Genomic DNA, 27,084 nt, shown 5'->3' with positions numbered 1-27,084 from the left:
TGTGACTGCAGATATGTGAATCGTCACATTTTGCGCACTACCGCTGGCGCCAGGAGTGGGTGGTTATGTGACTGCAGGTATGTAATTTACATCCTTACGGCCACATTCGGACTAGACTATCTAGCGTCGCTCAATACACTTGCCTGGATGAGGCCGTGACCATCTAGTTGACAGGTGACCGCATGTATTATTATTATTATTTATTTACATAGCATCATTAATTCCATGGTGCTGTACATGAGAAAGGGGTTACGTACAGAGTTAAAGATTTCATTTACAGTAAACAAATTTAGAATTACAGACTGATACAGAGGCCGATCAGACTGGTTACTAATTTAGGCTATGTGCACACGTCAGGATTTCTGGCAGAAATTTTCCTGACAAAAACCAGACATTTCTGCCAGAAATCCGCATGCGTTTTTACCGCATTTTTACCGACATTTTACCGCGTTTTTGGTGCGGTTTTTCCCAATGCATAGAATAGTGGGGAAAACGTGAAAAAAAACCGCAAAGTTAATGAACGTGCTGCATTTTTTACCGCAATGCGTTTTTTTCGCGGAAAAAAGCGCACCATGTGCGCAAAACATGCAGAATGCATTCTAAATGATAGGATGCATAATGTATGTGTTGTAATGAGTTTTTTTATAGCGTTTTTATCACGAAAAAACGTGAAAAAAACGTGAAAAAACCTGAACGTGTGCACATACCCTTAAAGTGTTCAAGGCTATCTTTTTTTTTTTCCTTTTTTCCCACTGTTTTATGGCCTTGTTCAGCATTGGTTGTTTACCCTGCATAGTAATTCCTCCTCTGGTCTTATGCTAATTGGTTAATTGCTGATTGTGGCCATTTGATTCCTGATGCTAGCAGTCATTTCATTATATATATATATATATATATATATATATATATATATATATATATATATATATATATATATATATAGACAAAAAAATTGGAACAGCACAATGCTCACCAGCGGATGCCCGGCCTCCTGGGCGAGATGGTCCACTCATCCACCCAAAATGTATACAAATTAAAGAAAAGAAGGCAGCACTCCAAGTCCTTTTCAAAGTGGAAACGTGCAGTTTATTCATGCCCGCATCTCTCTTGTGCGACGTTTCGGCCCGCAATGAGCCTTTCTCAAGCAGTGGGTGTAACTAACTATTGTGCTTTTATAGGTATAATCTACATCCATTTACATAAATAGCCATTAATATCCATTTCATATATATATATATATATATATATATATATATATATATATATATATATATATATATAATATATATATATATACAGTATATATATATATATATATATATATATATATATATATATATATATATATATATATATATATAATATTTATTTAGTCTGGCTGGGATAGCACACGGTCGGGTGTGCAACAGATATTAAGTGCAACAGGATCAAGTGCTTGGCAGTTAGACAATGGCAGTTGGACAGGGCAGGAGACAGGTACGGTGCATAAGTTTTTCAAAAAATCATGCTTCTTGGTCAGTCATACTACATTGTGCATCGATCATATCAATTTGCTTCCTATTTGTTTTTACTTCTGCTTTCTCACAACTCGCCCGCCCTTTAACACATTCTGGGCACTCTCTCTAAATCCACCCCTCCCTTCTCCCCTCTCCCATGTATAACTCTGAGGCTCTACTGACATCTCTTACTTACTCCAAACCAGCCACTACCTCCTTGCAGCACTTAAAACGTTCATACAAATCATCCCACCACCTGCTCTTTCTGTTTTTTCTCCTTCTACTAGTTGCAGGAGACATCTCTCCCAACCCTGGGCCTCCCTCCACCAGCATACCTTAAGGTACTGTTACACTAAACGATTTACCATCGATCACGACCAGCGATACGACCTGGCCGTGATCGTTGGTAAGTCGTTGTGTGGTCGCTGGAGAGCTGTCATACAGACAGCTCTCCAGCGACCAACGATGCCGAAGTCCCCGGGAAACCAGGGTAAACATCGGGTTACTAAGCGCATGGCTGCGCTTAGTATCCCGATGTTTACCCTGGTTACCATTGTAAATGTAAAAAAAAAAAACAGTACATACTTACATTCCGGTGTCTGTCACGTCCCTCGCCATCAGCTTCCCGCACTGACTGTGTCAGTGCCGGCCGTAAAGCACAGCACAGCGGTGACATCACTGCTGTGCTCTGCTTTTACTTTATGGCCGGCGCTCACAGTCAGTGCGGGAAGCTGACGGCGAGGGACGTGACAGACACCGGAATGTAAGTATGTACTGTTTTTTTTTTTTTTTTTACATTTACAGTGGTAACCAGGGTAAACATCGGGTTACTAAGCGCAGCCCTGCACTTAGTAACCCGATGTTTACCCTGGTTACAAGCGAACACATCGCTGGATCGGTGTCACACACACCGATCCAGCGATGACAGCGGGTGATTAGTGTTGAGCGATACCGTCCGATACTTGAAAGTATCGGTATCGGAAAGTATCGGCCGATACCGGCAAAGTATCGGATCCAATCCGATACCGATACCCGATACCAATACAAGTCAATGGGACTCAAGTATCGGACGGTATCCCTGATGGTTCCCAGGGTCTGAAGGAGAGGAAACTCTCCTTCAGGCCCTGGGATCCATATTAATGTGTAAAAGAAAGAATTAAAATAAAAAATATTGCTATACTCACCTCTCCGACGCAGCCTGGACCTCACCGAGGGAACCGGCAGCGTTCTTTGCTTAAAATTTGCGCGTTTACTTCCTTACGTGAAGTCCCGGCTTGTGATTGGTCGCGTGCCGCCCATGTGGCCGCGACGCAACCAATCACAGCAAGCCGTGATGTAATTTCAGCTCCTTCAGGATTTTAAAATTACGTTCTGGCTTGTGATTGGTCGCGTCGCGGTCACATGGGCGACGTGACCAATCACAAGCCGTGACGTCACGGGAGGCTGGACACGCGCGCATTTTAAAATGCGCGCGTGTCCAGCCTCCCGTGACGTCACGGCTTGTGATTGGTCGCGTCGCCCATGTGACCGCGACGCGACCAATCACAAGCCAGAACGTAATTTTAAAATCCTGAAGGACCTGAAATTACGTCACGGCTTGCTGTGATTGGTCGCGTCGCGGCCACATGGGCGACGCGACCAATCACAAGCCGTGACGTCACGGGAGGCTGGACACGCGCGCATTTTAAAATGCGCGCGTGTCCAGCCTCCCGTGACGTCACGGCTTGTGATTGGTCGCGTCGCCCATGTGACCGCGACGCGACCAATCACAAGCCAGAACGTAATTTTAAAATCCTGAAGGACCTGAAATTACGTCACGGCTTGCTGTGATTGGTCGCGTCGCGGCCACATGGGCGACGCGACCAATCACAAGCCGTGACGTCACGGGAGGCTGGACACGCGCGCATTTTAAAATGCGCGCGTGTCCAGCCTCCCGTGACGTCACGGCTTGTGATTGGTCGCGTCGCCCATGTGACCGCGACGCGACCAATCACAAGCCAGAACGTAATTTTAAAATCCTGAAGGACCTGAAATTACGTCACGGCTTGCTGTGATTGGTCGCGTCGCGGCCACATGGGCGGCACGCGACCAATCACAAGCCGGGACTTCACGTAAGGAAGTAAACGCGCGAATTTTAAGCAAAGAACACTGCCGGTTCCCTCGGTGAGGTCCAGGCTGCGTCGGAGAGGTGAGTATAGCAATATTTTTTATTTTAATTCTCTCTTTTACACATTATTACATTAATGTTGTTTCGATACCGATACCCGATACCACAAAAGTATCGGATCTTGGTATCGGAATTCCGATACCCGCAAGTATCGGCCGATACCCGATACTTGCGGTATCGGAATGCTCAACACTACGGGTGATCCAACGACGAAATAAAGTTCTGGACTTCTAGCTCCGACCAGCGATGTCACAGAAGGATCCTGATCGCTGCTGCGTGTCAAACACAACGAGATCGCTATCCAGGACGCTGCAACGTCACGGACCGCTGTCGTTCTCATTGGAAAGTTGCTCAGTGTGACGGTACCCTTACTCTCCTCCAGCTGCATATAGAAACACTGCTAATCTTATTAACATTCAGTGCATGCCTAATCCCATCACTTTCCACTGTGCTCTCTGGAATGCGTGTGTGTAACAAACTAACTTAAATTCAAGATTTCTTCCTCTCTAATTCCCTTAACCTTCTGGCTATTACAGATCTGGTTCCAGCATTACTGGATCCAGCATTCAGACACCACCGCCGCTGCTGCTCTCTCATTTGGTGGGCTGAAATTTTCACATACCGCCAGAGCTGAGAACAGACAGGGTGGGGGTGTTGGTTTGCTCCTTTCATCACAATGAGCTTTCCAGGTCATCCTCCTGTTTCCCTCACATACATTTCCTTCCTTTTGAAGTCCACACCATCAGACCCTTTATGCCCTTCTCCTTGTGAGTGGCAGTTGTTTATCGCCCTCTAGGCTCTTCCCGCCTGTTTGTAGACCACTTTGCCACCTGGCTTACTCACTTTCTAACCTGTTACATCCCCACCCTCAACATGGAAGACTTTAACATCCCCATCAATGATCCCCTCTCCCAATCTGCCTCTCATCTTCTTTCTCTAACTTCTTCACTCGGCCTCTCACATTTTACTAATTCTCCTATGCATGAGGATGGGAATACTCTGGACCTGGTTTTCTCCCGTCCCGGATCACTGCACGACTTTACTAACTCCCCTCTCCCGCTCTCGGACTACAACATTCTTTCCTTCTCTGTCAAGAATTGTCTCCTCACCCAGGACACCCCCACTTACCACACTTATCAGAATATACGTACCATTAATACCCAGCAGCTTATGGACAATCTCCACACATCTTTAGCCCCCATCTTCTCCCTCTTCTGTCCAGACTTAGAATTGTCACACTTCAATAATACACTGAAGAATGCCCTAGATGAAGCAGCACCTTCTACACGCAGAAAGACCCAACACAGACAACGGCAGCCCTGGCACACTATGAAAACACGCTTTTTTCAGCGTTGCTCAAGGTGTGCAGAGCGGCAGTGGAGAAAATCTCTCATAGCAGAAGACTTCATCCACTATAAGTTCATTCTCAAAACCTATAACTCTGCCCTTCATCTGGCCAAGCAATCCTACTTCACCACCCTCATCACCTCACTATCCAACAATCCCAAATGACTTTTTGAAACCTTAAACTCTCTCCTGAAACCTAAAGTACAGGCCCCCATCACCAATCTCAGTGGTGAGGATGATCTGGCCACTTATTTCCTAGAAAGAATAAACCACATCCATCAGGATATCTCAGCCCAATCTCCTCAGTGCCTGGATCCCCTTCCCTGCCACACCTCAAACTCGCTAGACATCTTTGAGCCTGTTTCAGAAGAAGAAGTTTCCAAGCTCCTCACTTCTGCTCAGCCTACAACCTGCAACACTGACCCCATTCCTTCACATCTCCTGCAGTCTCTCTCACCAGTGGTCACAACTCACCTGACTAAAATATTTAACTTCTCTTTTTCTTGAGGTATCTTTCCCTCCTCATTTAAACATGCCATCATAACCCCTTTACCTTAAAAAGCCATCCCTGGACCAGAACTGCATTGCTAACTACAGACCTGTCTGTAACCTTTCCTTCATTTCTAAACTCCTGGAATGCTTGGTCCACTCCTGTTTAATCCGCTATCTCTCAGATAGCTCTCTTCTCGATCCCTTACTATCTGGTTTCCACTCTTTACACTCCACTGAAACTGCCTTCACTAAAGTCTCTAGTGATCTAATAGCAGCTAAATCCAAAGATCATTGCTGATTCTCCTGGATCTCTCTGTCGCATTTGACACTGTGGATCACCAGCTCCTTCTCACTATGCTCCACTCCTTAAGCCTCAAGGACACAGCCCTCTCCTGGTTCTCCTCCTACCTCTCTGACCGCTCCTTCACTGTATCTTTTGCCGGATCCTCTTCCTCTCCTCGTCCCCTTACTATCGGGGTTCCGCACGGCTCAGTCCTTGGCCCCCCTCCTCTTCTCTCTATACACTGCCCCTATTGGACAAACAATCAGCAGATTTGTGTTCCAGTACCATCTCTGTTGTGAATTCTGCTTTTAGGTTCCCTCCGGTGGTAGTAGGTGGTAATGCAGTTGTCCCTGGGTTGCAGTCCTGGTCAAGTGTGTCTGCTGATTGCAGTTCTGACTGGGGTATTTAGGTGTGCAGGATTCATTAGTCCTTGTCAGTTGTCAATTGTTGTTGGGAGGTGTGTCATGAATCCCAATGGCTAGGGATAGCAAGGGACAAGCAAAGTAATACAAAATAACGGACGAGCTCTAGGGTGATGGAACCTGGGCTGACCGCTGCCCTACGCCTGACAAATGCAACTAGAGATAGCCAGGGAGCGTGCCTACGTTGGTTCTAGACGCCACGTGTTGTGAAATTGGATTTTGGGCTCCCCCGGTGGCCACTGGTGGAATTGAACTGGTGTGCATCATCCCCTCTGTTCACCTGTTTCCATCAGGATGTGGGAGTCGCTATTTAGCCTTGCTCCTCTGTCACTTCCATGCCGGTCAACATTGTAATCAGAAGCCTTTCTGTGCATGTTCCTGCTGCTAGACAACTCCCAGCTAAGTTGGACTTTTGTCCTTGTTTGTTTTTGCATTTTGTTCCAGTTCACAGCTGTAGTTTCGTTTCTGTGTCTGGAAAGCTCTTGTGATCTGAAATTGCCACTCTGATGTTATGAGTTAATACTAGAGTCTTAAAGTAATTTCAGGATGGTGTTTTGATAGGGTTTTTAGCTGACCATGAAAGTCCCCTTTCTGTCTTCCTGCTATCTAGTAAGCGGACCTCAATTTTGCTAAACCTATTTTCATACTACGTTTGTCATTTTCATCTCAAATCACCGCCAATATATGTGGGGGCCTCTGTCTGCCTTTCGGGGAAATTTCTCTAGAGGTGAGCCAGGACTATATTTTCCTCTGCCAGGATTAGTTAGTCCTCCGGCCGGCGCTGGGCGTCTAGGGATAAAACGCAGGCAACGCTACCCGGCTACTGTTAGTTGTGCGGCAGGTTTAGTTCATGGTCAGTTTAGTTTCCATCCTTCCAAGAGCTAGTTCTTATGTTTGCTGGGCTATGTTCTCTTGCCATTGAGAACCATAACAGTTTGACCGGCCAAAAAAGGGTTAAATTAATTGACAGAGAAAGGAGAGAAAAGAGAAGTCTGCTGAAGATATGTATTTTTTTTTTTTCTCTTCAGTTCTGAGTGTGCTTGTAATTGAATCTCTTGCAAGTCTGCCTATATTGCAGCCTTTCTCTCTCTCTCTCCTTCTAATCCTGGAATGGCTCTGTGTTCACCTGTTTAAAATGGATATTCAGAGTTTAGCTGCAGGTTTGAATAATCTCACCACGAAAGTTCAAAATTTACAAGATTTTGTTGTTCATGTTCCTATATCTGAACCTAGAATTCCTTTGCCTGAATTTTTCTCGGGGAATAGATCTTGCTTTCAAAATTTCAAAAATAATTGCAAGTTGTTTTTGTCCCTGAAATCTCGCTCTGCTGGAGATCCTGCTCAGCAGGTCAGGATTGTGATTTCCTTGCTCCGGGGCGACCCTCAGGATTGGGCTTTTGCATTGGCTCCAGGGGATCCTGCGTTGCTCAATGTGGATGCGTTTTTTCTGGCCTTGGGGTTGCTTTATGAGGAACCTCAGTTAGAGCTTCAGGCGGAAAAGGCCTTGATGTCCCTATCTCAGGGGCAAGACGAAGCTGAAATATACTGCCAGAAATTCCGTAAATGGGCTGTGCTTACTCAGTGGAATGAGTGCGCCCTGGCGGCGAATTTCAGAGAGGGTCTCTCTGATGCCATTAAGGATGTTATGGTGGGGTTCCCTGTGCCTGCGGGTCTGAATGAGTCCATGACAATGGCTATCCAGATCGATAGGCGTCTGCGGGAGCGCAAACCTGTGCACCATTTGGCGGTGTCTACTGAGAAGACGCCAGAGAATATGCAATGTGATAGAATTCTGTCCAGAAGTGAACGGCAGAATTTCAGACGAAAAAATGGGTTGTGCTTCTATTGCGGTGATTCAACTCATGTTATATCAGCATGCTCTAAGCGTACTAAGAAGCTTGATAAGTCTGTTTCAATTGGCACTTTACAGTCTAAGTTTATTTTATCTGTGACCCTGATTTGTTCTTTATCATCTATTACCGCAGATGCCTATGTCGACTCTGGCGCCGCTTTGAGTCTTATGGATTGGTCCTTTGCCAAACGCTGTGGGTATGATTTGGAGCCTCTTGAAACTCCTATACCCCTGAAGGGGATTGACTCCACCCCATTGGCTAGCAATAAACCACAATACTGGACACAAGTAACTATGCGGATTAATCCGGATCACCAGGAGATTATTCGCTTTCTTGTGCTGTATAACCTACATGATGTGTTGGTGCTTGGATTGCCATGGCTGCAATCGCATAACCCAGTCCTTGACTGGAAAGCTATGTCTGTGTTAAGCTGGGGATGTAAGGGGACGCATGGGGACGTACCTGTGGTTTCCATTTCATCATCTATTCCCTCTGAGATTCCTGAATTCTTGACTGAATATCGTGACGTTTTTGAAGAACCTAAGCTTGGTTCATTACCTCCGCACCGGGAGTGCGATTGTGCCATAGATTTGATTCCGGGTAGTAAATACCCTAAGGGTCGTTTATTTAATCTGTCTGTGCCTGAACATGCTGCTATGCGAGAATATATAAAGGAGTCCTTGGAAAAGGGACATATTCGTCCTTCGTCATCTCCCTTAGGAGCCGGTTTTTTCTTTGTGGCTAAGAAAGATGGCTCTTTGAGGCCGTGTATTGATTATCGGCTTTTGAATAAAATCACGGTTAAATATCAATATCCGTTGCCACTGCTGACTGATTTGTTTGCTCGCATAAAGGGGGCCAAGTGGTTCTCTAAGATAGATCTCCGTGGGGCGTATAATTTGGTGCGAATTAAGCAGGGGGATGAGTGGAAAACCGCATTTAATACGCCCGAGGGCCACTTTGAGTATTTGGTGATGCCTTTTGGTCTTTCAAATGCCCCTTCAGTCTTTCAGTCCTTTATGCATGACATTTTCCGTGATTATTTGGATAAATTTATGATTGTGTATCTGGATGATATTTTGATTTTTTCGGATGACTGGGACTCTCATGTCCAGCAGGTCAGGAGGGTTTTTCAAGTTTTGCGGTCTAATTCCTTGTGTGTGAAGGGTTCTAAGTGCGTTTTTGGGGTTCAAAAGATTTCCTTTTTGGGATATATTTTTTCCCCCTCTTCCATCGAGATGGATCCTGTCAAGGTTCAGGCTATTTGTGATTGGACGCAACCCTCTTCTCTTAAGAGTCTTCAGAAATTTTTGGGCTTTGCTAACTTTTATCGTCGATTTATTGCTGGTTTTTCTGATGTTGTTAAACCATTGACTGATTTGACTAAGAAGGGTGCTGATGTTGCTGATTGGTCCCCTGCTGCTGTGGAGGCCTTTCGGGAGCTTAAGCGCCGCTTTTCTTCCGCCCCTGTGTTGCGTCAGCCTGATGTTGCTCTTCCTTTTCAGGTTGAGGTCGACGCTTCTGAAATCGGAGCTGGGGCGGTTTTGTCGCAGAGAAGTTCCGATTGCTCCGTGATGAGACCTTGTGCTTTTTTCTCGCGTAAATTTTCGCCCGCCGAGCGGAATTATGATGTTGGGAATCGGGAACTTTTGGCCATGAAGTGGGCTTTTGAGGAGTGGCGTCATTGGCTTGAGGGGGCTAGACATCAGGTGGTGGTATTGACTGACCACAAAAATCTAATTTATCTTGAGTCCGCCAGACGCCTGAATCCTAGACAGGCGCGCTGGTCGTTGTTTTTCTCTCGGTTTAATTTTGTGGTGTCCTACCTGCCGGGTTCTAAGAATGTTAAGGCGGATGCCCTTTCTAGGAGTTTTGAGCCTGACTCCCCTGGTAATTCTGAACCTACAGGTATCCTTAAGGATGGAGTGATATTGTCTGCCGTTTCTCCAGACCTGCGGCGGGCCTTGCAGGAGTTTCAGGTGGATAGACCTGATCGTTGCCCACCTGGTAGACTGTTTGTTCCTGATGATTGGACCAGTAAAGTAATTTCTGAGGTTCATTCTTCTGCGTTGGCAGGTCATCCTGGAATCTTTGGTACCAGGGATTTGGTGGCAAGGTCCTTCTGGTGGCCTTCCCTGTCTCGAGATGTGCGAGGCTTCGTGCAGTCTTGTGACGTTTGTGCTCGGGCCAAGCCTTGTTGTTCTCGAGCTAGTGGATTGTTGTTGCCCTTGCCTATCCCGAAGAGGCCCTGGACGCACATCTCGATGGATTTTATTTCGGATCTTCCTGTTTCTCAGAAGATGTCTGTCATCTGGGTGGTGTGTGACCGTTTCTCTAAGATGGTCCATTTGGTTCCCCTGCCTAAGTTGCCTTCTTCTTCCGAGTTGGTTCCTCTGTTTTTTCAAAATGTGGTCCGTTTGCATGGTATTCCGGAGAATATCGTTTCTGACAGAGGAACCCAATTCGTGTCTAGATTTTGGCGAGCATTCTGTGCTAGGATGGGCATAGATTTGTCTTTCTCGTCTGCTTTCCATCCTCAGACTAATGGCCAGACCGAGCGGACGAATCAGACCTTGGAGACATATTTGAGGTGTTTTGTGTCTGCAGATCAGGATGATTGGGTTGCTTTTTTGCCTTTAGCGGAGTTTGCCCTCAATAATCGGGCCAGCTCTGCCACCTTGGTGTCTCCTTTTTTCTGTAATTCGGGGTTTCATCCTCGATTTTCTTCTGGTCAGGTGGAATCTTCGGATTGTCCTGGAGTGGATGCTGTGGTGGAGAGGTTGCATCAGATTTGGGGGCAGGTAGTGGACAATTTGAAGTTGTCCCAGGAGAAGACTCAGCTTTTTGCCAACCGCCGGCGTCGGGTTGGTCCTCGGCTTTGTGTTGGGGACTTGGTGTGGTTGTCTTCTCGTTTTGTCCCTATGAGGGTTTCTTCTCCTAAGTTTAAGCCTCGGTTCATCGGCCCGTACAAGATATTGGAGATTCTTAACCCTGTGTCCTTCCGTTTGGACCTCCCTGCATCTTTTTCTATTCATAATGTTTTTCATCGGTCATTATTGCGCAGGTATGAGGTACCGGTTATGCCTTCCGTTGAGCCTCCTGCTCCGGTGTTGGTTGAGGGCGAGTTGGAGTATGTTGTGGAAAAAATCTTGGACTCCCGTGTTTCCAGATGGAAACTCCAGTATCTGGTCAAATGGAAGGGATACGGTCAGGAGGATAATTCTTGGGTGACTGCCTCTGATGTTCATGCCTCCGATCTGGTCCGTGCCTTTCATAGGGCTCATCCTGATCGCCCTGGTGGTTCTGGTGAGGGTTCGGTGCCCCCTCCTTGAGGGGGGGGTACTGTTGTGAAATTGGATTTTGGGCTCCCCCGGTGGCCACTGGTGGAATTGAACTGGTGTGCATCATCCCCTCTGTTCACCTGTTTCCATCAGGATGTGGGAGTCGCTATTTAGCCTTGCTCCTCTGTCACTTCCATGCCGGTCAACATTGTAATCAGAAGCCTTTCTGTGCATGTTCCTGCTGCTAGACAACTCCCAGCTAAGTTGGACTTTTGTCCTTGTTTGTTTTTGCATTTTGTTCCAGTTCACAGCTGTAGTTTCGTTTCTGTGTCTGGAAAGCTCTTGTGATCTGAAATTGCCACTCTGATGTTATGAGTTAATACTAGAGTCTTAAAGTAATTTCAGGATGGTGTTTTGATAGGGTTTTTAGCTGACCATGAAAGTCCCCTTTCTGTCTTCCTGCTATCTAGTAAGCGGACCTCAATTTTGCTAAACCTATTTTCATACTACGTTTGTCATTTTCATCTCAAATCACCGCCAATATATGTGGGGGCCTCTGTCTGCCTTTCGGGGAAATTTCTCTAGAGGTGAGCCAGGACTATATTTTCCTCTGCCAGGATTAGTTAGTCCTCCGGCCGGCGCTGGGCGTCTAGGGATAAAACGCAGGCAACGCTACCCGGCTACTGTTAGTTGTGCGGCAGGTTTAGTTCATGGTCAGTTTAGTTTCCATCCTTCCAAGAGCTAGTTCTTATGTTTGCTGGGCTATGTTCTCTTGCCATTGAGAACCATAACAGCCACGCACCAGCCTAAGAGCTAACTAGAACTGCAGAGAAAATAAAGACCTCACTTGCCTCCAGAGGAATGAACCCCAAAAGGTATAGTTGCCCCCCACATGTATTGACGGTGAAATGAGAGGAAGGCACACACATAGAGATGATATATAGGTTCAGCAAATTGAGGCCCGCTGTAAACTAGAAAGCAGAACGATACAAAAGGGGTCTGAGCGGTCAGCAAAAAACCCTAATCAAAAAAACCATCCTGAGATTACAAGAACCCATGTGCCAACTCATGGCACATGGGGAGAACCTCAGTCCACTAGAGCTACCAGCTAGCATAGAGACATAATAAGCAAGCTGGACAAAAAACCAAACAACTGAAAATCAGCACTTAGCTTATCCTGAAAGATCTGGGAGCAGGTAGGCAGGAACCAAACAGAGCACATCTGAATACATTGATAGCCGGCAAGGAAATGACAGAAAGGCCAGGTAAAATAGGAAACACCCAGCCTCTGATGGACAGGTGGAAACCAAAGGCCGCAACCCACCAAAGTCACCCAGTACCAGCAGTAACCACCAGAGGGAGCCCACAAACAGAATCCACAACAGAGGTGTGGACCTCTGCCTGGTTCCTCCTGTCTTTCTGCCAAATCAGCAAAGATAAGTGTCTGTTTTTTTTTCCTGTGGCACACATGCTGTGTGCTTCACAATTCAGTGCTATTCTTTTGTGTTTTCTTGTCCAGCTTAGATTGTGTCAGTATTTTCTCAGTCTTGCTGTATTCTCTGGAGTGGCAGATATACATTCCATGTCTTTAGTTAGATTGTGGAACTTTTTGTATTATCTGTTGTGGATATTTTTGGAAGGGTTTTAATACTGACCGCCTAGTAATCTGTCCTATCCTTTCCTATTTAGCTAGAGTGGCCTCTTTTGCTAAATCCTGTTTTCTACCTGCGTGTGTCTATTCTTCTCCTACTCACAGTCATTATTCGTGGGGGGCTGCCTATCCTTTGGGGGTCTGCTCTGAGGCAAGATAGCATTCCTATTTCCATCTATAGGGGTATTTAGTCCTCCGGCTGTGTCGAGGTGTCTAGGGTTTGTTAGGCACACCCCACGGCTACTTCTAGTTGCGGTGTTAGTTCAGGATTTGCGGTCAGTACAGGTTCCACCGACTCCAGAGAAAGTTTTCATGCGGCTCCAAGGTCACCGGATCATAACACATCTCTATGCTGAAGACTCTCAATCATACACTTCTTCTCCTGACATCACCCCTACCCTATTTCAAAATGCCAAGGATTGTCTGTCTCGAACATTATGCCCACCCTCTATCTGAAACTAAATCTCTCCAAAATGGAGCTTCTTGTGTTTCTCCCTTCTACTCACCTCACTCTACCCAACATCGAAATTACCCTGGAGGGTTCAACCATGACTCCCAAGCAGCATGCCCGCTGTTTTGGGGTCAAATTCGACACTGAACTTTCCTTTACTCCCTATATCCCATCACTCACTCGCTCTTGTCACCTGCATCATAAAAACATCTCCAGAATCCGACCTTTTCTCACCTATCCCATGGCTACCCATCTGCCACAGCGTCCAGTATAAACTAATGTCTCTCACCCACAAAGCTCTCCACAGTTCTGCACCGCCTTATATCTCCTCTCTCATCTCTGTCTATTGCCCTACACGTGCCCTCCGATCTACAAATGACTTAAGACTAACATCCCCCGTAATCTGAACCTCGCACCTCTGTCTCCAAGACTTCTCTCGTGCTGCGCCAGCTCTCTGGAATGCACTTCCCCAGACGATCAGACTGATACCTAGCCCCGATCTATTCAAGCGCGCTTTGAAAACCCATCTTCCAAATATTATTGTGAATCTGCACCCTACTATTCATCTGTCTCCACACCCTCCACGCACATGATAACTGCACTTGACACTTGACTATTGCACTTAATCACACGGGCTGATGACCGGATCATGCAGCCTATATGAAAATCCCTACTTATTATAATTGCCAGACCTGAAATAACAAGCACTTTTCACCTATTGCTTCCCCCCATTTCCTTGTAGATTGTAACCTTGCGAGCAGGGACCTCACCCCTAATGTCACTGTTTAAATTGTCTTAACTTGTACTGAATTTATTGTCTGTACATGTCCTCACTTAATTGTAAAGTGCTGCGGAATATGTTGGTGCTTTATAAATAAAAAATTATTATTATTAATTATTATAACAGTAAAGTGAATTTAAAATAAAAATGAATAGGTAGTCTTTAAAGGGTTTTTGTGTGATTTCTTTCAAGTGTTTTTTTCTGCATTAAACCGGCTCCAAAAACTCTGTGTGCACTGCCCCTTAGAAACTCAGTACCTCGAGAATAAAAGGCTTATTTATCAATCTAAATATAATAAAAAGCTTTCAAAACATCATGTGCGCCAAAAAAGTGTTAATTAAAACTACAGGTTGTCTTGGAAAACACACTATATTTAATGGAGATTTGTAATGAAGAATTTATTCTTTTGACTATAACCAATAAAAACTTTAACATCCTGATTATTTTGTGATGCTGCACCATATATCATATCAGCCTGACAGGTTAGGCTCGCCATCGCACAAAGTTGCAAGGTACTAGAGACATTTTCACTGTATGGCAAGACCGCTATGGTTAAGTTTGCAGAAGTTGTCTTGTTTCACATGAAATAATTCTTTCCGGAATCAAGAAATGGTGACCGGTTTTTCATATCACCATTCTGTAATTTGATTATATTTTACTTTGTATAAATAAAAATGTCACATACAATAATGAATGGACAGGGAATAAAAGGAATCATACAAGAAAAATAAAAAATAGGACACCTGATATTTTAAGTATGCATTATGCTTTACTATGAATTTGTTTATGTAAGTTGGAGGATTTCTTTAATTTCACATGAATTAACTCAAAAATAATTTTAGTTGGAAAATGATAATAATAGAAGTAATTTTTTTCTTGACAGGAAACTGATGACAGTTTTGAAGAAATATTTAGATATTTCCAGCAGAGGAGAACAGTGTGAGCCAATTCTAAGAACTCTAAAAGCATTGGAATATGTATTCAAGTTCATTGTGCGGTCAAGAATATTATTTTCACAGTAAGTATATTATTTAAAGTATCTTGTAATTGATTAGTACTATACCAGTGAGATGTAGTATTACTGCCACAAGGCTAATACTGGTTTTAGCTCTCTAATAAATCTGTTCTATTCTGGGATGCTAAAAGAAACTAGAGGATTTAGAGAGAGAGTATCTCCATTTGTGAAATGCAGTTTCACAGTATGAAAAGAATAATACATGAGGTTCTCAGAAAACATTTTCTAGACTTTGTACCAATATCTGACCATCTCAATTTGCAATTTTCTATTATGAGCGTTTGTGTATAAGTAGTTAATAAATAAATTGTAACCACCTTATGGCCCTTTATGGTTCAGAAAAATGATGTCTGCCCTATGGCAAAATACACAAGAAAGCAAATTCACCCCCCTCCAAAATTCACATATTGCCGAATTTAGATTTTTGTAAAATTTGACTAAATTCAATTCCACTCAAATTTATCTGTTCATCTCTACCGCCTATCTATTCTATAATACAATCAAGCAATCTTCTGCCTCTCCAAACAATAACTCAGGGTTTCTGTCATGCTAGTGACTCACACAAGTGGTATATTTGAAAAAACTGACCGTCACATCCAAACACAGATTAAGTGTGAACAGGTGCTGAACCTTAGAGTCACCAACTCTTATACAGTCAAGCAAATAAGGCAGCACACTGCAGCGCTAACACATGCAAACCTGAAACATGGAAATTGAACTGCATTACTGCACTAGAAATATGAAAAATGAGAGCGTTTAGCGCTTAAAAAAGGCCAATTTTATGTGTACCTGGTAGCCACTTTACGGCATCTCTCTTATACCAGGTCCTACGCTTTCCTTTCCTCGCTGAGAATAAACGTCTCCATCTGAATGGGTACCTATGAAAACCTCTTCTTAGTCAACATTCTCTCTCTCTGTGGAGGGGTACTGGACCTGCTGCAATGAAAAAAACCTGTGACTAGGAGGCGGAGTGCTCGGTCAGAAAGCTAAATAATACATTTGAAAAAACTGACCGTCACATCCAAATATAGATTAAGTGTGAACAGGTGCTGAACCTTAGAGTCACCAACTCTTATACAGTCAAGCAAATAAGGCAGCACACTGCAGCGCTAACACATGCAAACCTGAAACATGGAAATTGAACTGCATTACTGCACTAGAAATATGAAAAATGAGAGCGTTTAGTGCATAAAAAAGGCCAATTTTATGTGTACCTGGTAGCCACTTTACGGCATCTCTCTTATGCCAGGTCCTACGCTTTCCTTTTCTCACTGAGAATAAACGTCTCCATCTGAATGGGTACCTATGAAAACCTCTTCTTAGACAACATTCTCTCTCTCTGTGGAGGGGTACTGGACCCACTCCACAGAGAGAGAGAATGTTGTCTAAGAAGAGGTGTTCATAGGTACCCATTCAGATGGAGACGTTTATTCTCAGCGAGGAAAGGAAAGCGTAGGACCTGGTATAAGAGAGATGCCGTAAAGTGGCTACCAGGTACACATAAAATTGGCCTTTTTTATGCGCTAAACGCTCTCATTTTTCATATTTCTAGTGCAGTAATGCAGTTCAATTTCCATGTTTCAGGTTTGCATGTGTTAGCTGTTGTGATTCGGTTCGTGGGCTCCCCCGGTGGTCTCTTGTGGTACTGGTGTCCTGCAAGCTTTGCCTTCTCAGTTCACCTGTTCCTATCAGGATGTGGGAGTATCCTATTTAACCTTGCTCCTCAGTCATTCTAATGCTGGCCATCAATGTATCCAGAGTGATTCTGTTGCATGTTCCTGCTCCCAGTTTTCTGCTCAGCTAAGTTGGACACTTTAGTCCTTAAGTCTATTTTTGTATGTTTTGTCCAGTTTGCACTTATGTGAATCTCTGCAGCTGGAAGCTCTTGTTGGGCTGAAATTACCACTCCGGTGTCATGAGTTGTCACATGAGTTAAGGTAATTTCAGGATGGTGTTTTGAAGGGTTTTGCAGCTGACCGCGAAGTCCTCTGTTGTATCTTTCTGCTATTTAGTTAGCGGGCCTCTCTGTGCTAAATCTGCTTTCATACTACGTGTGTCTTTTCATCTGCTCTCTCCGTTATTATATGTGGGGGGCTGCTATCTCCTGTGGGGACATTCTCTGGAGGCAAGCCAGGACTGTGTTTTCTTCTACCAGGGGTAGTTAGTTCTCCGGCTGGCGCGCGGCATCTAGAGACAACGCAGGAATGCCCCCTGGCTACTTCTAGTGTGGTGTGTAGGTTTAGCATCGCGGTCAGCTCTAGTTTCCATCACCCGAGAGCTTGTCCGTTTATTCTATGCTTCTGATGTTTCCTTGCCATTGGAAACCATAACAGTATGGCCAGCCCAAATGTTTAATCTATAGGCTGAAGCAGGAGAGAAAAGGAACTGTGTGAAACCTTTTTTTTTTTTTTTTTTTTTTTTTTCCTTCCTCTGAAGTTGCACTCCAGCTCTAATTGCAGTCTCCTGTTTTCCTCTCCTCTTAACCCCTGAATGGCTCAGACTTTATCTGTTGAAATATGGATCCCCAGAGTCTGGCTACCAATTTGAATAATCTTGCCTCTAAAGTTCAGAATATACAAGATTTTTTGTTACATGCTCCTCGGTCTGAACCTAAAATTCCTATACCGGAGTTTTTTTCTGGAGATCGATCTTGTTTTCTAAATTTTAAATACAATTGTAAATTGTTTCTTTCGCTGAGATCTCATTCTGCTGGAGATCCTGCCCAGCAAGTAAAAATTGTTATTTCTTTACTGCGGGGTGACCCCCAAAATTGGGCATTGTCATTGGCACCAGGGGATCCTGCGTTGCTCAATGTGGATGCGTTTTTTCTGGCTTTGGGGTTGCTTTATGAGGAACCAAATTTGGAGATTCAGGCTGAGAAAGCCCTAATAGCCCTCTCTCAGGGGCAAGATGAAGCCGAAATATATTGCCAAAAATTTCGAAAATGGTCTGTGCTTACTCAGTGGAATGAGTGCGCTCTGGCGGCAATTTTCAGAGAAGGTCTCTCTGATGCTGTAAAAGATGTCATGGTGGGGTTTCCTGCGCCTACTGGTCTGAATGAGTCCATGACAATGGCAATACAGATTGATCGGCGTTTACGGGAATGCAAACCTGTGCACCAGTTGGTGGTGTCTTCTGAAGAGGCACCACAGAGTATGCAATGTGATAGCTTTCTGTCCAGAAGCGAACGACAGATTTATAGGCGCAAAAATCATTTGTGCTTCTATTGTGGAAATTCTACTCATGTTATATCAGCATGCTCTAAACGAACAAAGAAAGTTGATAAATCCTCTGCTATTGGCACTTTGCAGTCCAAGTTTATTTTGTCTGTAACTCTAATTTGTTCGTTATCTTCTATTGTTGCGGATGCGTATGTGGATTCTGGCGCCGCTTTGAGTCTTATGGATTGGTCCTTTGCCAGGCGCTGTGGGTTTGATCTAGAGCCTCTGGAAGTTCCTATACCTTTAAAGGGTATTGATTCTACACCATTGGCTAGTAATAAACCACAATACTGGACACAAGTGACTATGCGTATGACTCCAGACCATCAAGAGGTGATTCGCTTCCTTGTACTGTATAATCTACATGATGTGTTGGTGCTGGGATTGCCATGGTTGCAAACTCATAACCCAGTCCTTGACTGGAAAACAATGTCTGTACTAAGCTGGGGATGTCAGGGAAATCATGGGGACACATCTTTGGTCTCCATTGCTTCATCTATTCCCTCTGAAATTCCTGAGTTTTTGTCTGATTATCGTGAGGTTTTTGAGGAATCTACTCTTAATTCTCTTCCTCCTCACAGAGATTGCGATTGCGCCATAGATTTGATCCCTGGCAGTAAATTTCCTAAGGGTCGTCTATTCAATCTGTCTGTACCTGAACATGCTGCCATGCGAGAGTATATTAGGGAGTCCTTGGAAAAGGGACATATTCGTCCTTCTTCTTCTCCTCTTGGAGCGGGGTTCTTTTTCGTAGCTAATAGCGATGGTTCTTTGAGACCTTGTATTGATTATAGACTCTTGAATAAGATCACAGTCAAGTATCAGTATCCTTTGCCATTGCTGACAGATTTATTTGCTCGCATTGAGGGGGCGAAGTGGTTCTCTAAGATTGATCTTCGCGGTGCGTATAATTTGGTGCGAATTAAGCAGGGGGATGAGTGGAAAACCGCATTTAATACGCCCGAGGGCCATTTTGAGTATTTGGTGATGCCTTTTGGTCTGTCAAATGCCCCTTCGGTCTTTCAGTCTTTTATGCACAATATTTTCCGTGAATATCTGGATAAATTTATGATTGTGTATTTGGACGATATCTTGATTTTTTCGGATGACTGGGAATCTCATGTTCAACAAGTTAGGAGGGTTTTTCAGGTTTTGCGGACCAATTCTCTGTTTGTTAAAGGTTCAAAGTGTGTTTTTGGGGTTCAGAAGATTTCTTTTTTGGGGTACATTTTTTCCCCCTCTTCTATTGAGATGGATCCTGTGAAGGTTCGGGCTATTTGTGACTGGACGCAACCGACTTCTCTTAAGGGCCTTCAGAAATTTTTGGGCTTTGCTAACTTTTATCGTCGATTCATAACTGGTTTTTCTAGCGTTGTCAGGCCTTTGACTGATTTGACTAAAAAGGGTGCTGATGTTGCAGATTGGTCTCCTGCTGCTGTGGAGGCCTTTCGGGAGCTTAAGCACCGTTTTTCTTCTGCTCCGGTGTTGTGCCAGCCTGATGTTTCTCTTCCTTTTCAGGTGGAAGTTGATGCTTCCGAGATCGGAGCGGGGGCGGTTTTGTCGCAGAAAAGTTCAGATTGTTCAGTGATGAGACCTTGTGCGTTCTTTTCTCGAAAATTTTCGCCCGCCGAGCGAAATTATGACGTCGGTAATCGGGACCTTTTGGCGATGAAGTGGGCATTCGAGGAGTGGCGTCATTGGCTTGAGGGTGCTAAACATCAGGTGGTGGTCTTGACTGATCACAAAAATTTGATTTATCTTGAGTCGGCCAGACGTCTGAATCCTAGACAGGCGCGCTGGTCGTTGTTTTTCTCCCGGTTTAATTTTGTGGTTTCGTATCTGCCAGGTACTAAGAATGTGAAGGCGGATGCCCTTTCTAGGAGTTTTGAACCTGATTCCCCTGGTGATTCTAAACCTACGGGTATACTTAAGGATGGGGTGATATTGTCTGCTGTCTTCCCAGACCTGCGACGTGCTTTACAAGAGTTTCAGGCGGATCGGCCTGATCGTTGTCTGCCTGGTAGATTGTTTGTGCCGGATGAATGGACCAATAGAGTCATCTCGGAGGTTCATTCTCCTGCGTTGGCAGGTCATCCGGGAATTTTTGGTACCAGAGATTTGGTGGCTAGGTCCTTCTGGTGGCCTTCCCTGTCTCGGGACGTGCGTACTTTTGTGCAGTCTTGCGATGTTTGTGCTCGGGCCAAGCCTTGTTGTTCTCGGGCTAGTGGGTTGTTGTTGCCCTTGCCTGTTCCTAAGAGGCCTTGGACACACATCTCTATGGATTTTATTTCTGATCTCCCTGTTTCTCAGAAGATGTCCGTCATTTGGGTGGTGTGTGACCGCTTTTCTAAGATGGTTCATTTGGTGCCCTTGCCCAAGCTGCCTTCCTCATCTGAGTTGGTGCCCCTGTTTTTTCAGAATGTGGTTCGGCTGCATGGTATTCCGGAGAATATCGTTTCCGACAGGGGATCCCAGTTTGTGTCCAGATTTTGGCGGGCGTTTTGTGCCAGGATGGGCATTGATTTGTCTTTTTCGTCTGCATTTCATCCCCAGACAAATGGCCAGACGGAACGTACTAATCAGACCTTGGAGACTTATTTGAGGTGTTTCGTGTCTGCTGATCAGGATGACTGGGTCTCCTTTTTGCCGTTGGCTGAGTTTGCCCTTAATAATCGGGCCAGTTCTGCCACTTTGGTCTCCCCTTTCTTTTGCAATTCAGGGTTCCATCCTCGTTTTTCATCTGGTCAGGTGGAGTCTTCGGATTGTCCTGGAGTGGATACCATGGTGGATAGGTTGCATCGTATTTGGGGGCAGGTGGTGGACAATTTGGAGTTGTCCCAGGAGAGGACTCAACGTTTTGCTAATCGCCATCATCGTGTTGGTCCTCGTCTTCGTGTTGGGGACTTGGTGTGGTTGTCCTCCCGTTTTGTCCCTATGAGGGTCTCTTCTCCTAAGTTTAAGCCTCGGTTCATCGGTCCTTATAAGATTTTGGAAATTCTTAACCCTGTGTCTTTTCGTTTGGACCTCCCAGCATCCTTTGCTATCCATAATGTCTTCCATCGGTCATTATTGCGGAGGTATGAGGTACCACTTGTGCCTTCTGTTGAGCCTCCTGCTCCTGTGCTGGTTGAGGGTGAATTGGAGTACGTGGTGGAGAAGATCTTGGACTCCCGTGTTTCCAGATGGAGACTTCAATATCTGGTGAAATGGAAGGGATACGGTCAAGAGGATAATTCTTGGGTTACAGCTTCTGATGTTCATGCTTCTGATTTGGTCAGTGCCTTTCATAGGGCTCATCCAGATCGCCCTGGTGGTTCTTGTGAGGGTTCGGTGCCCCCTCCTTAAGGGGGGGGTACTGTTGTGATTCGGTTCGTGGGCTCCCCCGGTGGTCTCTTGTGGTACTGGTGTCCTGCAAGCTTTGCCTTCTCAGTTCACCTGTTCCTATCAGGATGTGGGAGTATCCTATTTAACCTTGCTCCTCAGTCATTCTAATGCTGGCCATCAATGTATCCAGAGTGATTCTGTTGCATGTTCCTGCTCCCAGTTTTCTGCTCAGCTAAGTTGGACACTTTAGTCCTTAAGTCTATTTTTGTATGTTTTGTCCAGTTTGCACTTATGTGAATCTCTGCAGCTGGAAGCTCTTGTTGGGCTGAAATTACCACTCCGGTGTCATGAGTTGTCACATGAGTTAAGGTAATTTCAGGATGGTGTTTTGAAGGGTTTTGCAGCTGACCGCGAAGTCCTCTGTTGTATCTTTCTGCTATTTAGTTAGCGGGCCTCTCTGTGCTAAATCTGCTTTCATACTACGTGTGTCTTTTCATCTGCTCTCACCGTTATTATATGTGGGGGGCTGCTATCTCCTGTGGGGACATTCTCTGGAGGCAAGCCAGGACTGTGTTTTCTTCTACCAGGGGTAGTTAGTTCTCCGGCTGGCGCGCGGCATCTAGAGACAACGCAGGAATGCCCCCTGGCTACTTCTAGTGTGGTGTGTAGGTTTAGCATCGCGGTCAGCTCTAGTTTCCATCACCCGAGAGCTTGTCCGTTTATTCTATGCTTCTGATGTTTCCTTGCCATTGGAAACCATAACAGTTAGCGCTGCAGTGTGCTGCCTTATTTGCTTGACTGTATAAGAGTTGGTGACTCTAAGGTTCAGCACCTGTTCACACTTAAACTATGTTTGGATGTGACGGTCAGTTTTTTCAAATGTATTATTTAGCCTTCTGACCGAGCACTCCTCCTCCTAGTCACAGGTGTTTTGATTGCAGCAGGTCCAGTACCCCTCCACAGAGAGAGAGAATGTTGTCTAAGAAGAGGTTTTCATAGGTACCCATTCAGATGGAGACATTTATTCTCAGCGAAGAAAGGAAAGCGTAGGACCTGGTATAAGAGAGATGCCGTAAAGTGGCTACCAGTTACACATAAAATTGGCCTTTTTTATGCGCTAAACGCTCTCATTTTTCATATTTCTAGTGCAGTGATGCAGTTCAATTTCCATGTTTCAGGTTTGCATGTGTTAGCGCTGCAGTGTGCTGCCTTATTTGCTTGACTGTATAAGAGTTGGTGACTCTAAGGTTCAGCACCTGTTCACACTTAATCTATGTTTGGATGTGACGGTCAGTTTTTTCAAATGTATTATTTAGCCTTCTGACCGAGCACTCCGCCTCCTAGTCACAGGTGTTTTAATTGCAGCAGGTCCAGTACCCCTCCACAGAGAGAGAGAATGTTGTCTAAGAAGAGGTTTTCATAGGTACCCATTCAGATGGAGACATTTATTCTCAGCGAGGAAAGGAAAGCGTAGGACCTGGTATAAGAGAGATGCCGTAAAGTGGCTACCAGGTACACATAAAATTGGCCTTTTTTATGCGCTAAATGCTCTCATTTTTCATATTTCTAGTGCAGTAATGCAGTTCAATTTCCATGTTTCAGGTTTGCATGTGTTAGCGCTGCAGTGTGCTGCCTTATTTGCTTGATCACACAAGTGGTAAGCGCCGCCCTACTCCCTGCGGTCACTGCTCTGCTCTCCCCATCTCGGGCTGTCTCTCTGAGCTGCCTCTTGTAACAATTCCAACACTGTTGCATCCTCCTGCTGCTGATAAGTAATCACCTGGCTATAGGGAGACATGTCCACTTTCTGAAGGTATTTATCCTTGTGTCCTGCAGAAGTGAGATCCTCTGGCCTATCCCCAAGCAGACGGTGGTTTATTAGGCAGCTCCTTTCACCAGTCCTTGCTTGATCTAACGTTATAGTTCACTTTCTGTCTAGATTCCTGTATGGTGCTGTCTTGTGTTCTCTCCTGATTTCTGACATGGCTTGCCTACCTGTTTATCTAGCCCCCTCTTCTCCTAACCTCAGCTATGTATATTGAACTTGGCAGCTGACCCTAGTGACATATGATTCAGCAGCCAATAATACAAGCATGTCAGGACATTGTGGATGTTTCCTGCACCCTGATTGACCGCAATGTGCACACATAAAGCTAGAAGAAAAAAAAATACAGTTTACAAGCACATCGAGCCTCTGAGCTCTGCAAAACCCCTACCCTGATCAAGCACATGCTCCACACTCATGATGATGCTCTGCCATTATCGTAGCCAAAGTGCTTAAAATACTTTAATGGCAACCCACATATTTTCCTGCACGTTTTCCCAAATGATACTGATTTCTTTCCAATTTTGTAAAATTTTGCTTGTGTTTCCGCTCACAAATCCAAATGTGCCATATTCATGCCGAATTTGTTTGGCGATCATTTTTCAAACAAATTCGTAAATCACTGCTGGTGATCTAAAATATGGGATCCAGTTTTGGGCTTCACACTTTAAAAGGGATATTCAGAAGTTTGTCAGTTCAAAAGTTTGGAACTAGATTATTACAAGGGATAGAAGAGCTCTCCTCTAATGAAAGGTATTCCAAAAACCACACTAAGGACCACGGGGGCACTCATTGTGGGTGGAAGAGAAACAATAACGGCAGCTAAATAGGAAAGTGTTCTTTATAGTTAGAGCAGCTAGACTGTAGAATGCCCTACCACAAGAGGTAGCAAAGGCAGACATTATGACAGCTTTTTAAAAAATGGCTGGATAATTTCCTTTATTCACATAACATTGTGGGTTATAGTTACATTAGTGACAAATGTACAATTGATGGAGAAATTGGGAGACAAGTAGGGGCCATATTAAGCTATTTCCACTTGAAAAGTGAAGAAAAACTTGGAATTGCACCAGCAGACCACTCCAGCAAAATCTTCACTGCAATATGGCACTGTTTCAGTTCTGAGCTTTGTGGCTAAAAGTGTCATGATTCCACCTGTCTGTGTGTTCGGATGCAGCAACTGACAGGTCAGCTGTCCAGTCTAGGACAGGGGCATGCTGATCTGTCCATGTTTTGAGGGACAGTTTAGCCATCCAATCAAGGCCTGGGCGTGCTGGAGCTTCCTCCATATGTCTGCTGTTCAAGTGATTACCTGGCTATTTAGATGGCTGTCTGCCTCCAATTAGTGTCGGCTGTAGCGTAGCTCAAATGGTATGAAATTGCTCTCTCCTCTATTTTCTTATACAGTGGGTACGGAAAGTATTCATACCCTTTAATTTTTTCACTCTGTTCCATCGCAGCCATTTGGTAAATTCGAAAAGGTTCAATTTTTTCTCATTAGTGTACACCCTGCACCCCATCTTGACTGAAAAAACAGAAATGTAGAAGTAATTTTTGCTAATTCATTAAAGTAAAACTGAAATATTACATGGTCATAAATATTCAGACCCTTTGCTCAGTATTGAGTAAAAGCACCCTTTTGAACTAGTACAGCCATGAGCCTTCTTGGGAATGATGCATGAATGATGTAGTTTTTGACACCTGGATTTGGGGATCCTCTGCCATTCTTCTATGCAGATCCTCTCCAGTTCCATCAGGTTGGATGCTGAAAGCTGGTAGACATTTTCAGGTCTCTCCAGAAAGGATCAATTTGGCTTAGGTCAGGGCTCTGGCTGGGCCAGTCAAGAATGGTTACAGAGTTGTTCTGAAGCCACTCCTTTGTTATTTTACCTGTGTGCTTTGTCATTGTCAGGGTCATTGTCTTGTTGGAAGGTGAATCGTCAGCCAAGTCTGAGGTCCAGAGCACTCTGGAAGAGGTTTTCATCCAGGATATCTCTGTACTTGACCGCATTCATGTTTCCTTAAATGACAACCAGTCGTCCTGTCCCTGCAGCTGAAAAACACCCTCATTGCATGATGCTGCCATCATCATGTTTCACTGTTGGATTGTATTGGGCAGGCTATGAGCAGTGCCTGGTTTTCTACACACATACCGCTTAGAATTATCACCAAAAAGGTCTATCTTTGTCTCGTCAGACTAGAGAATCTTATTTTTCACACTCTGGGCGTCCTTCATGTGATTTTTCGCAAACTCTACGCGGGCTTTCATTAATCTTGCACTGAGGAGAGGCTTCCATCGGGCCACTCTGCCATAAATGGCCGACTGGTGGAGGACTGCAGTGATAGTTGACTTTGTGGAACTTTCTCTCATCTCCCTGCTGCATCTCTGGAGTTCAGCCATAGTTATCTTGGGGTTCTTCTTTACCTCTCTAATCAAGGCTCTTCTCCCGCGATTGCTCAGTTTGGCTGGATGGCCAGGACTAGGAAGACTTTTATTGGTCCCAAACTTCTTCCATTTAAGGACTATGGAGGCAATTGTGCTCTTAGGAACCTTGGATACTGCAGAAATTCTGTTGTAACCTTGGCCAGATCTGTGCCTCGCCACAATTCTGTCTCTGAGCTCCTTGGTCAATTCCTTTGACCTCATGAATCTCATTTGGTCTGACATGCACTGTGGGCTGTGAGGTCTTATATAGACAGGTGTGTGCCTTTCCAAATCAAGTCCTATCCATTTATTTAAACACAGCTGGCCTCCAATGAAGGAGTAGAACCATCTCAAGGAGGATCACAAGGAAATCACAACAGCATGTGACTTAAAAATTAATGTCTGAGCAAAGGGTCTGAACACTTATGACCATGTGATATTTCAGTTTTTTCTTTTTTATTAAATTTGCAAAATTTACTACATTTCTGTTTTTTCAGTCAAGATGGGGTGCAGAGTGCACGTTAATGTGAAAAATAGTTAACTTTTTTGAATTTACCAAATGGCTGTAGTGAAACAAAGCGTGAAAAATTTAAAGGGGTCTGAATTCTTTCCGTACCCACTGTATTTTATCTTTGTTGCCTGATCTTGGATCTTGCCTTTGACCATTCATTTGCCTTGCCCTTTTCTATTGATTGGCTACCTTCTCTGATTTCTAACCTCTGACTGTGACCTCTCTACACCTTTGCCTTACCCCTTTGTATATGATAAGCTTCTTTTCCCCCCATCAGTATCTTGTTTGCACATTGTGTGATCAGGTAATGAATCTGACCCATGTGGTTAAGGATACTGCCATGGAACAACAGAAACTAGAAACATTGCAGTCCAAGTTGCAGAGTCAGTTTTCTAGTGTTATGAATGGTTCCCAGAACCCTCTGCTGCCAGCAGTATCTTTTGAAGCTGGTATCTTCTGATGTGCAGTTAGATTCTACCTAACCAGTAATGACCCTTCCTGATAAATTTTCTGGGCAGAAAAATAGTGTTCAGTAGAGC

At 44.6% G+C, this 27,084-nt stretch overlaps 1 protein-coding gene across 1 annotated transcript in view; it reads left to right on the top strand.

Annotated features, from left to right (window-relative positions):
- Positions 1-27,084, top strand: part of DOCK2 (dedicator of cytokinesis 2) — a 1,347,187-nt gene that overhangs the window by 536,124 nt on the left and 783,979 nt on the right. The window contains exon 22 of the mRNA XM_077266018.1: positions 15,108-15,242. Coding sequence (XP_077122133.1) covers positions 15,108-15,242 — 135 coding nt within the window. The remainder of the gene's footprint in view (positions 1-15,107; positions 15,243-27,084) is intronic.

The sequence above is a fragment of the Ranitomeya variabilis genome, chromosome 5 (genome assembly GCF_051348905.1).
Source record: "Ranitomeya variabilis isolate aRanVar5 chromosome 5, aRanVar5.hap1, whole genome shotgun sequence".
Lineage (NCBI taxonomy): Eukaryota > Metazoa > Chordata > Amphibia > Anura > Dendrobatidae > Ranitomeya > Ranitomeya variabilis.
Note: the sequence above shows the minus strand (reverse complement) of the source record. Positions and strands in the feature narration are given on the sequence as shown.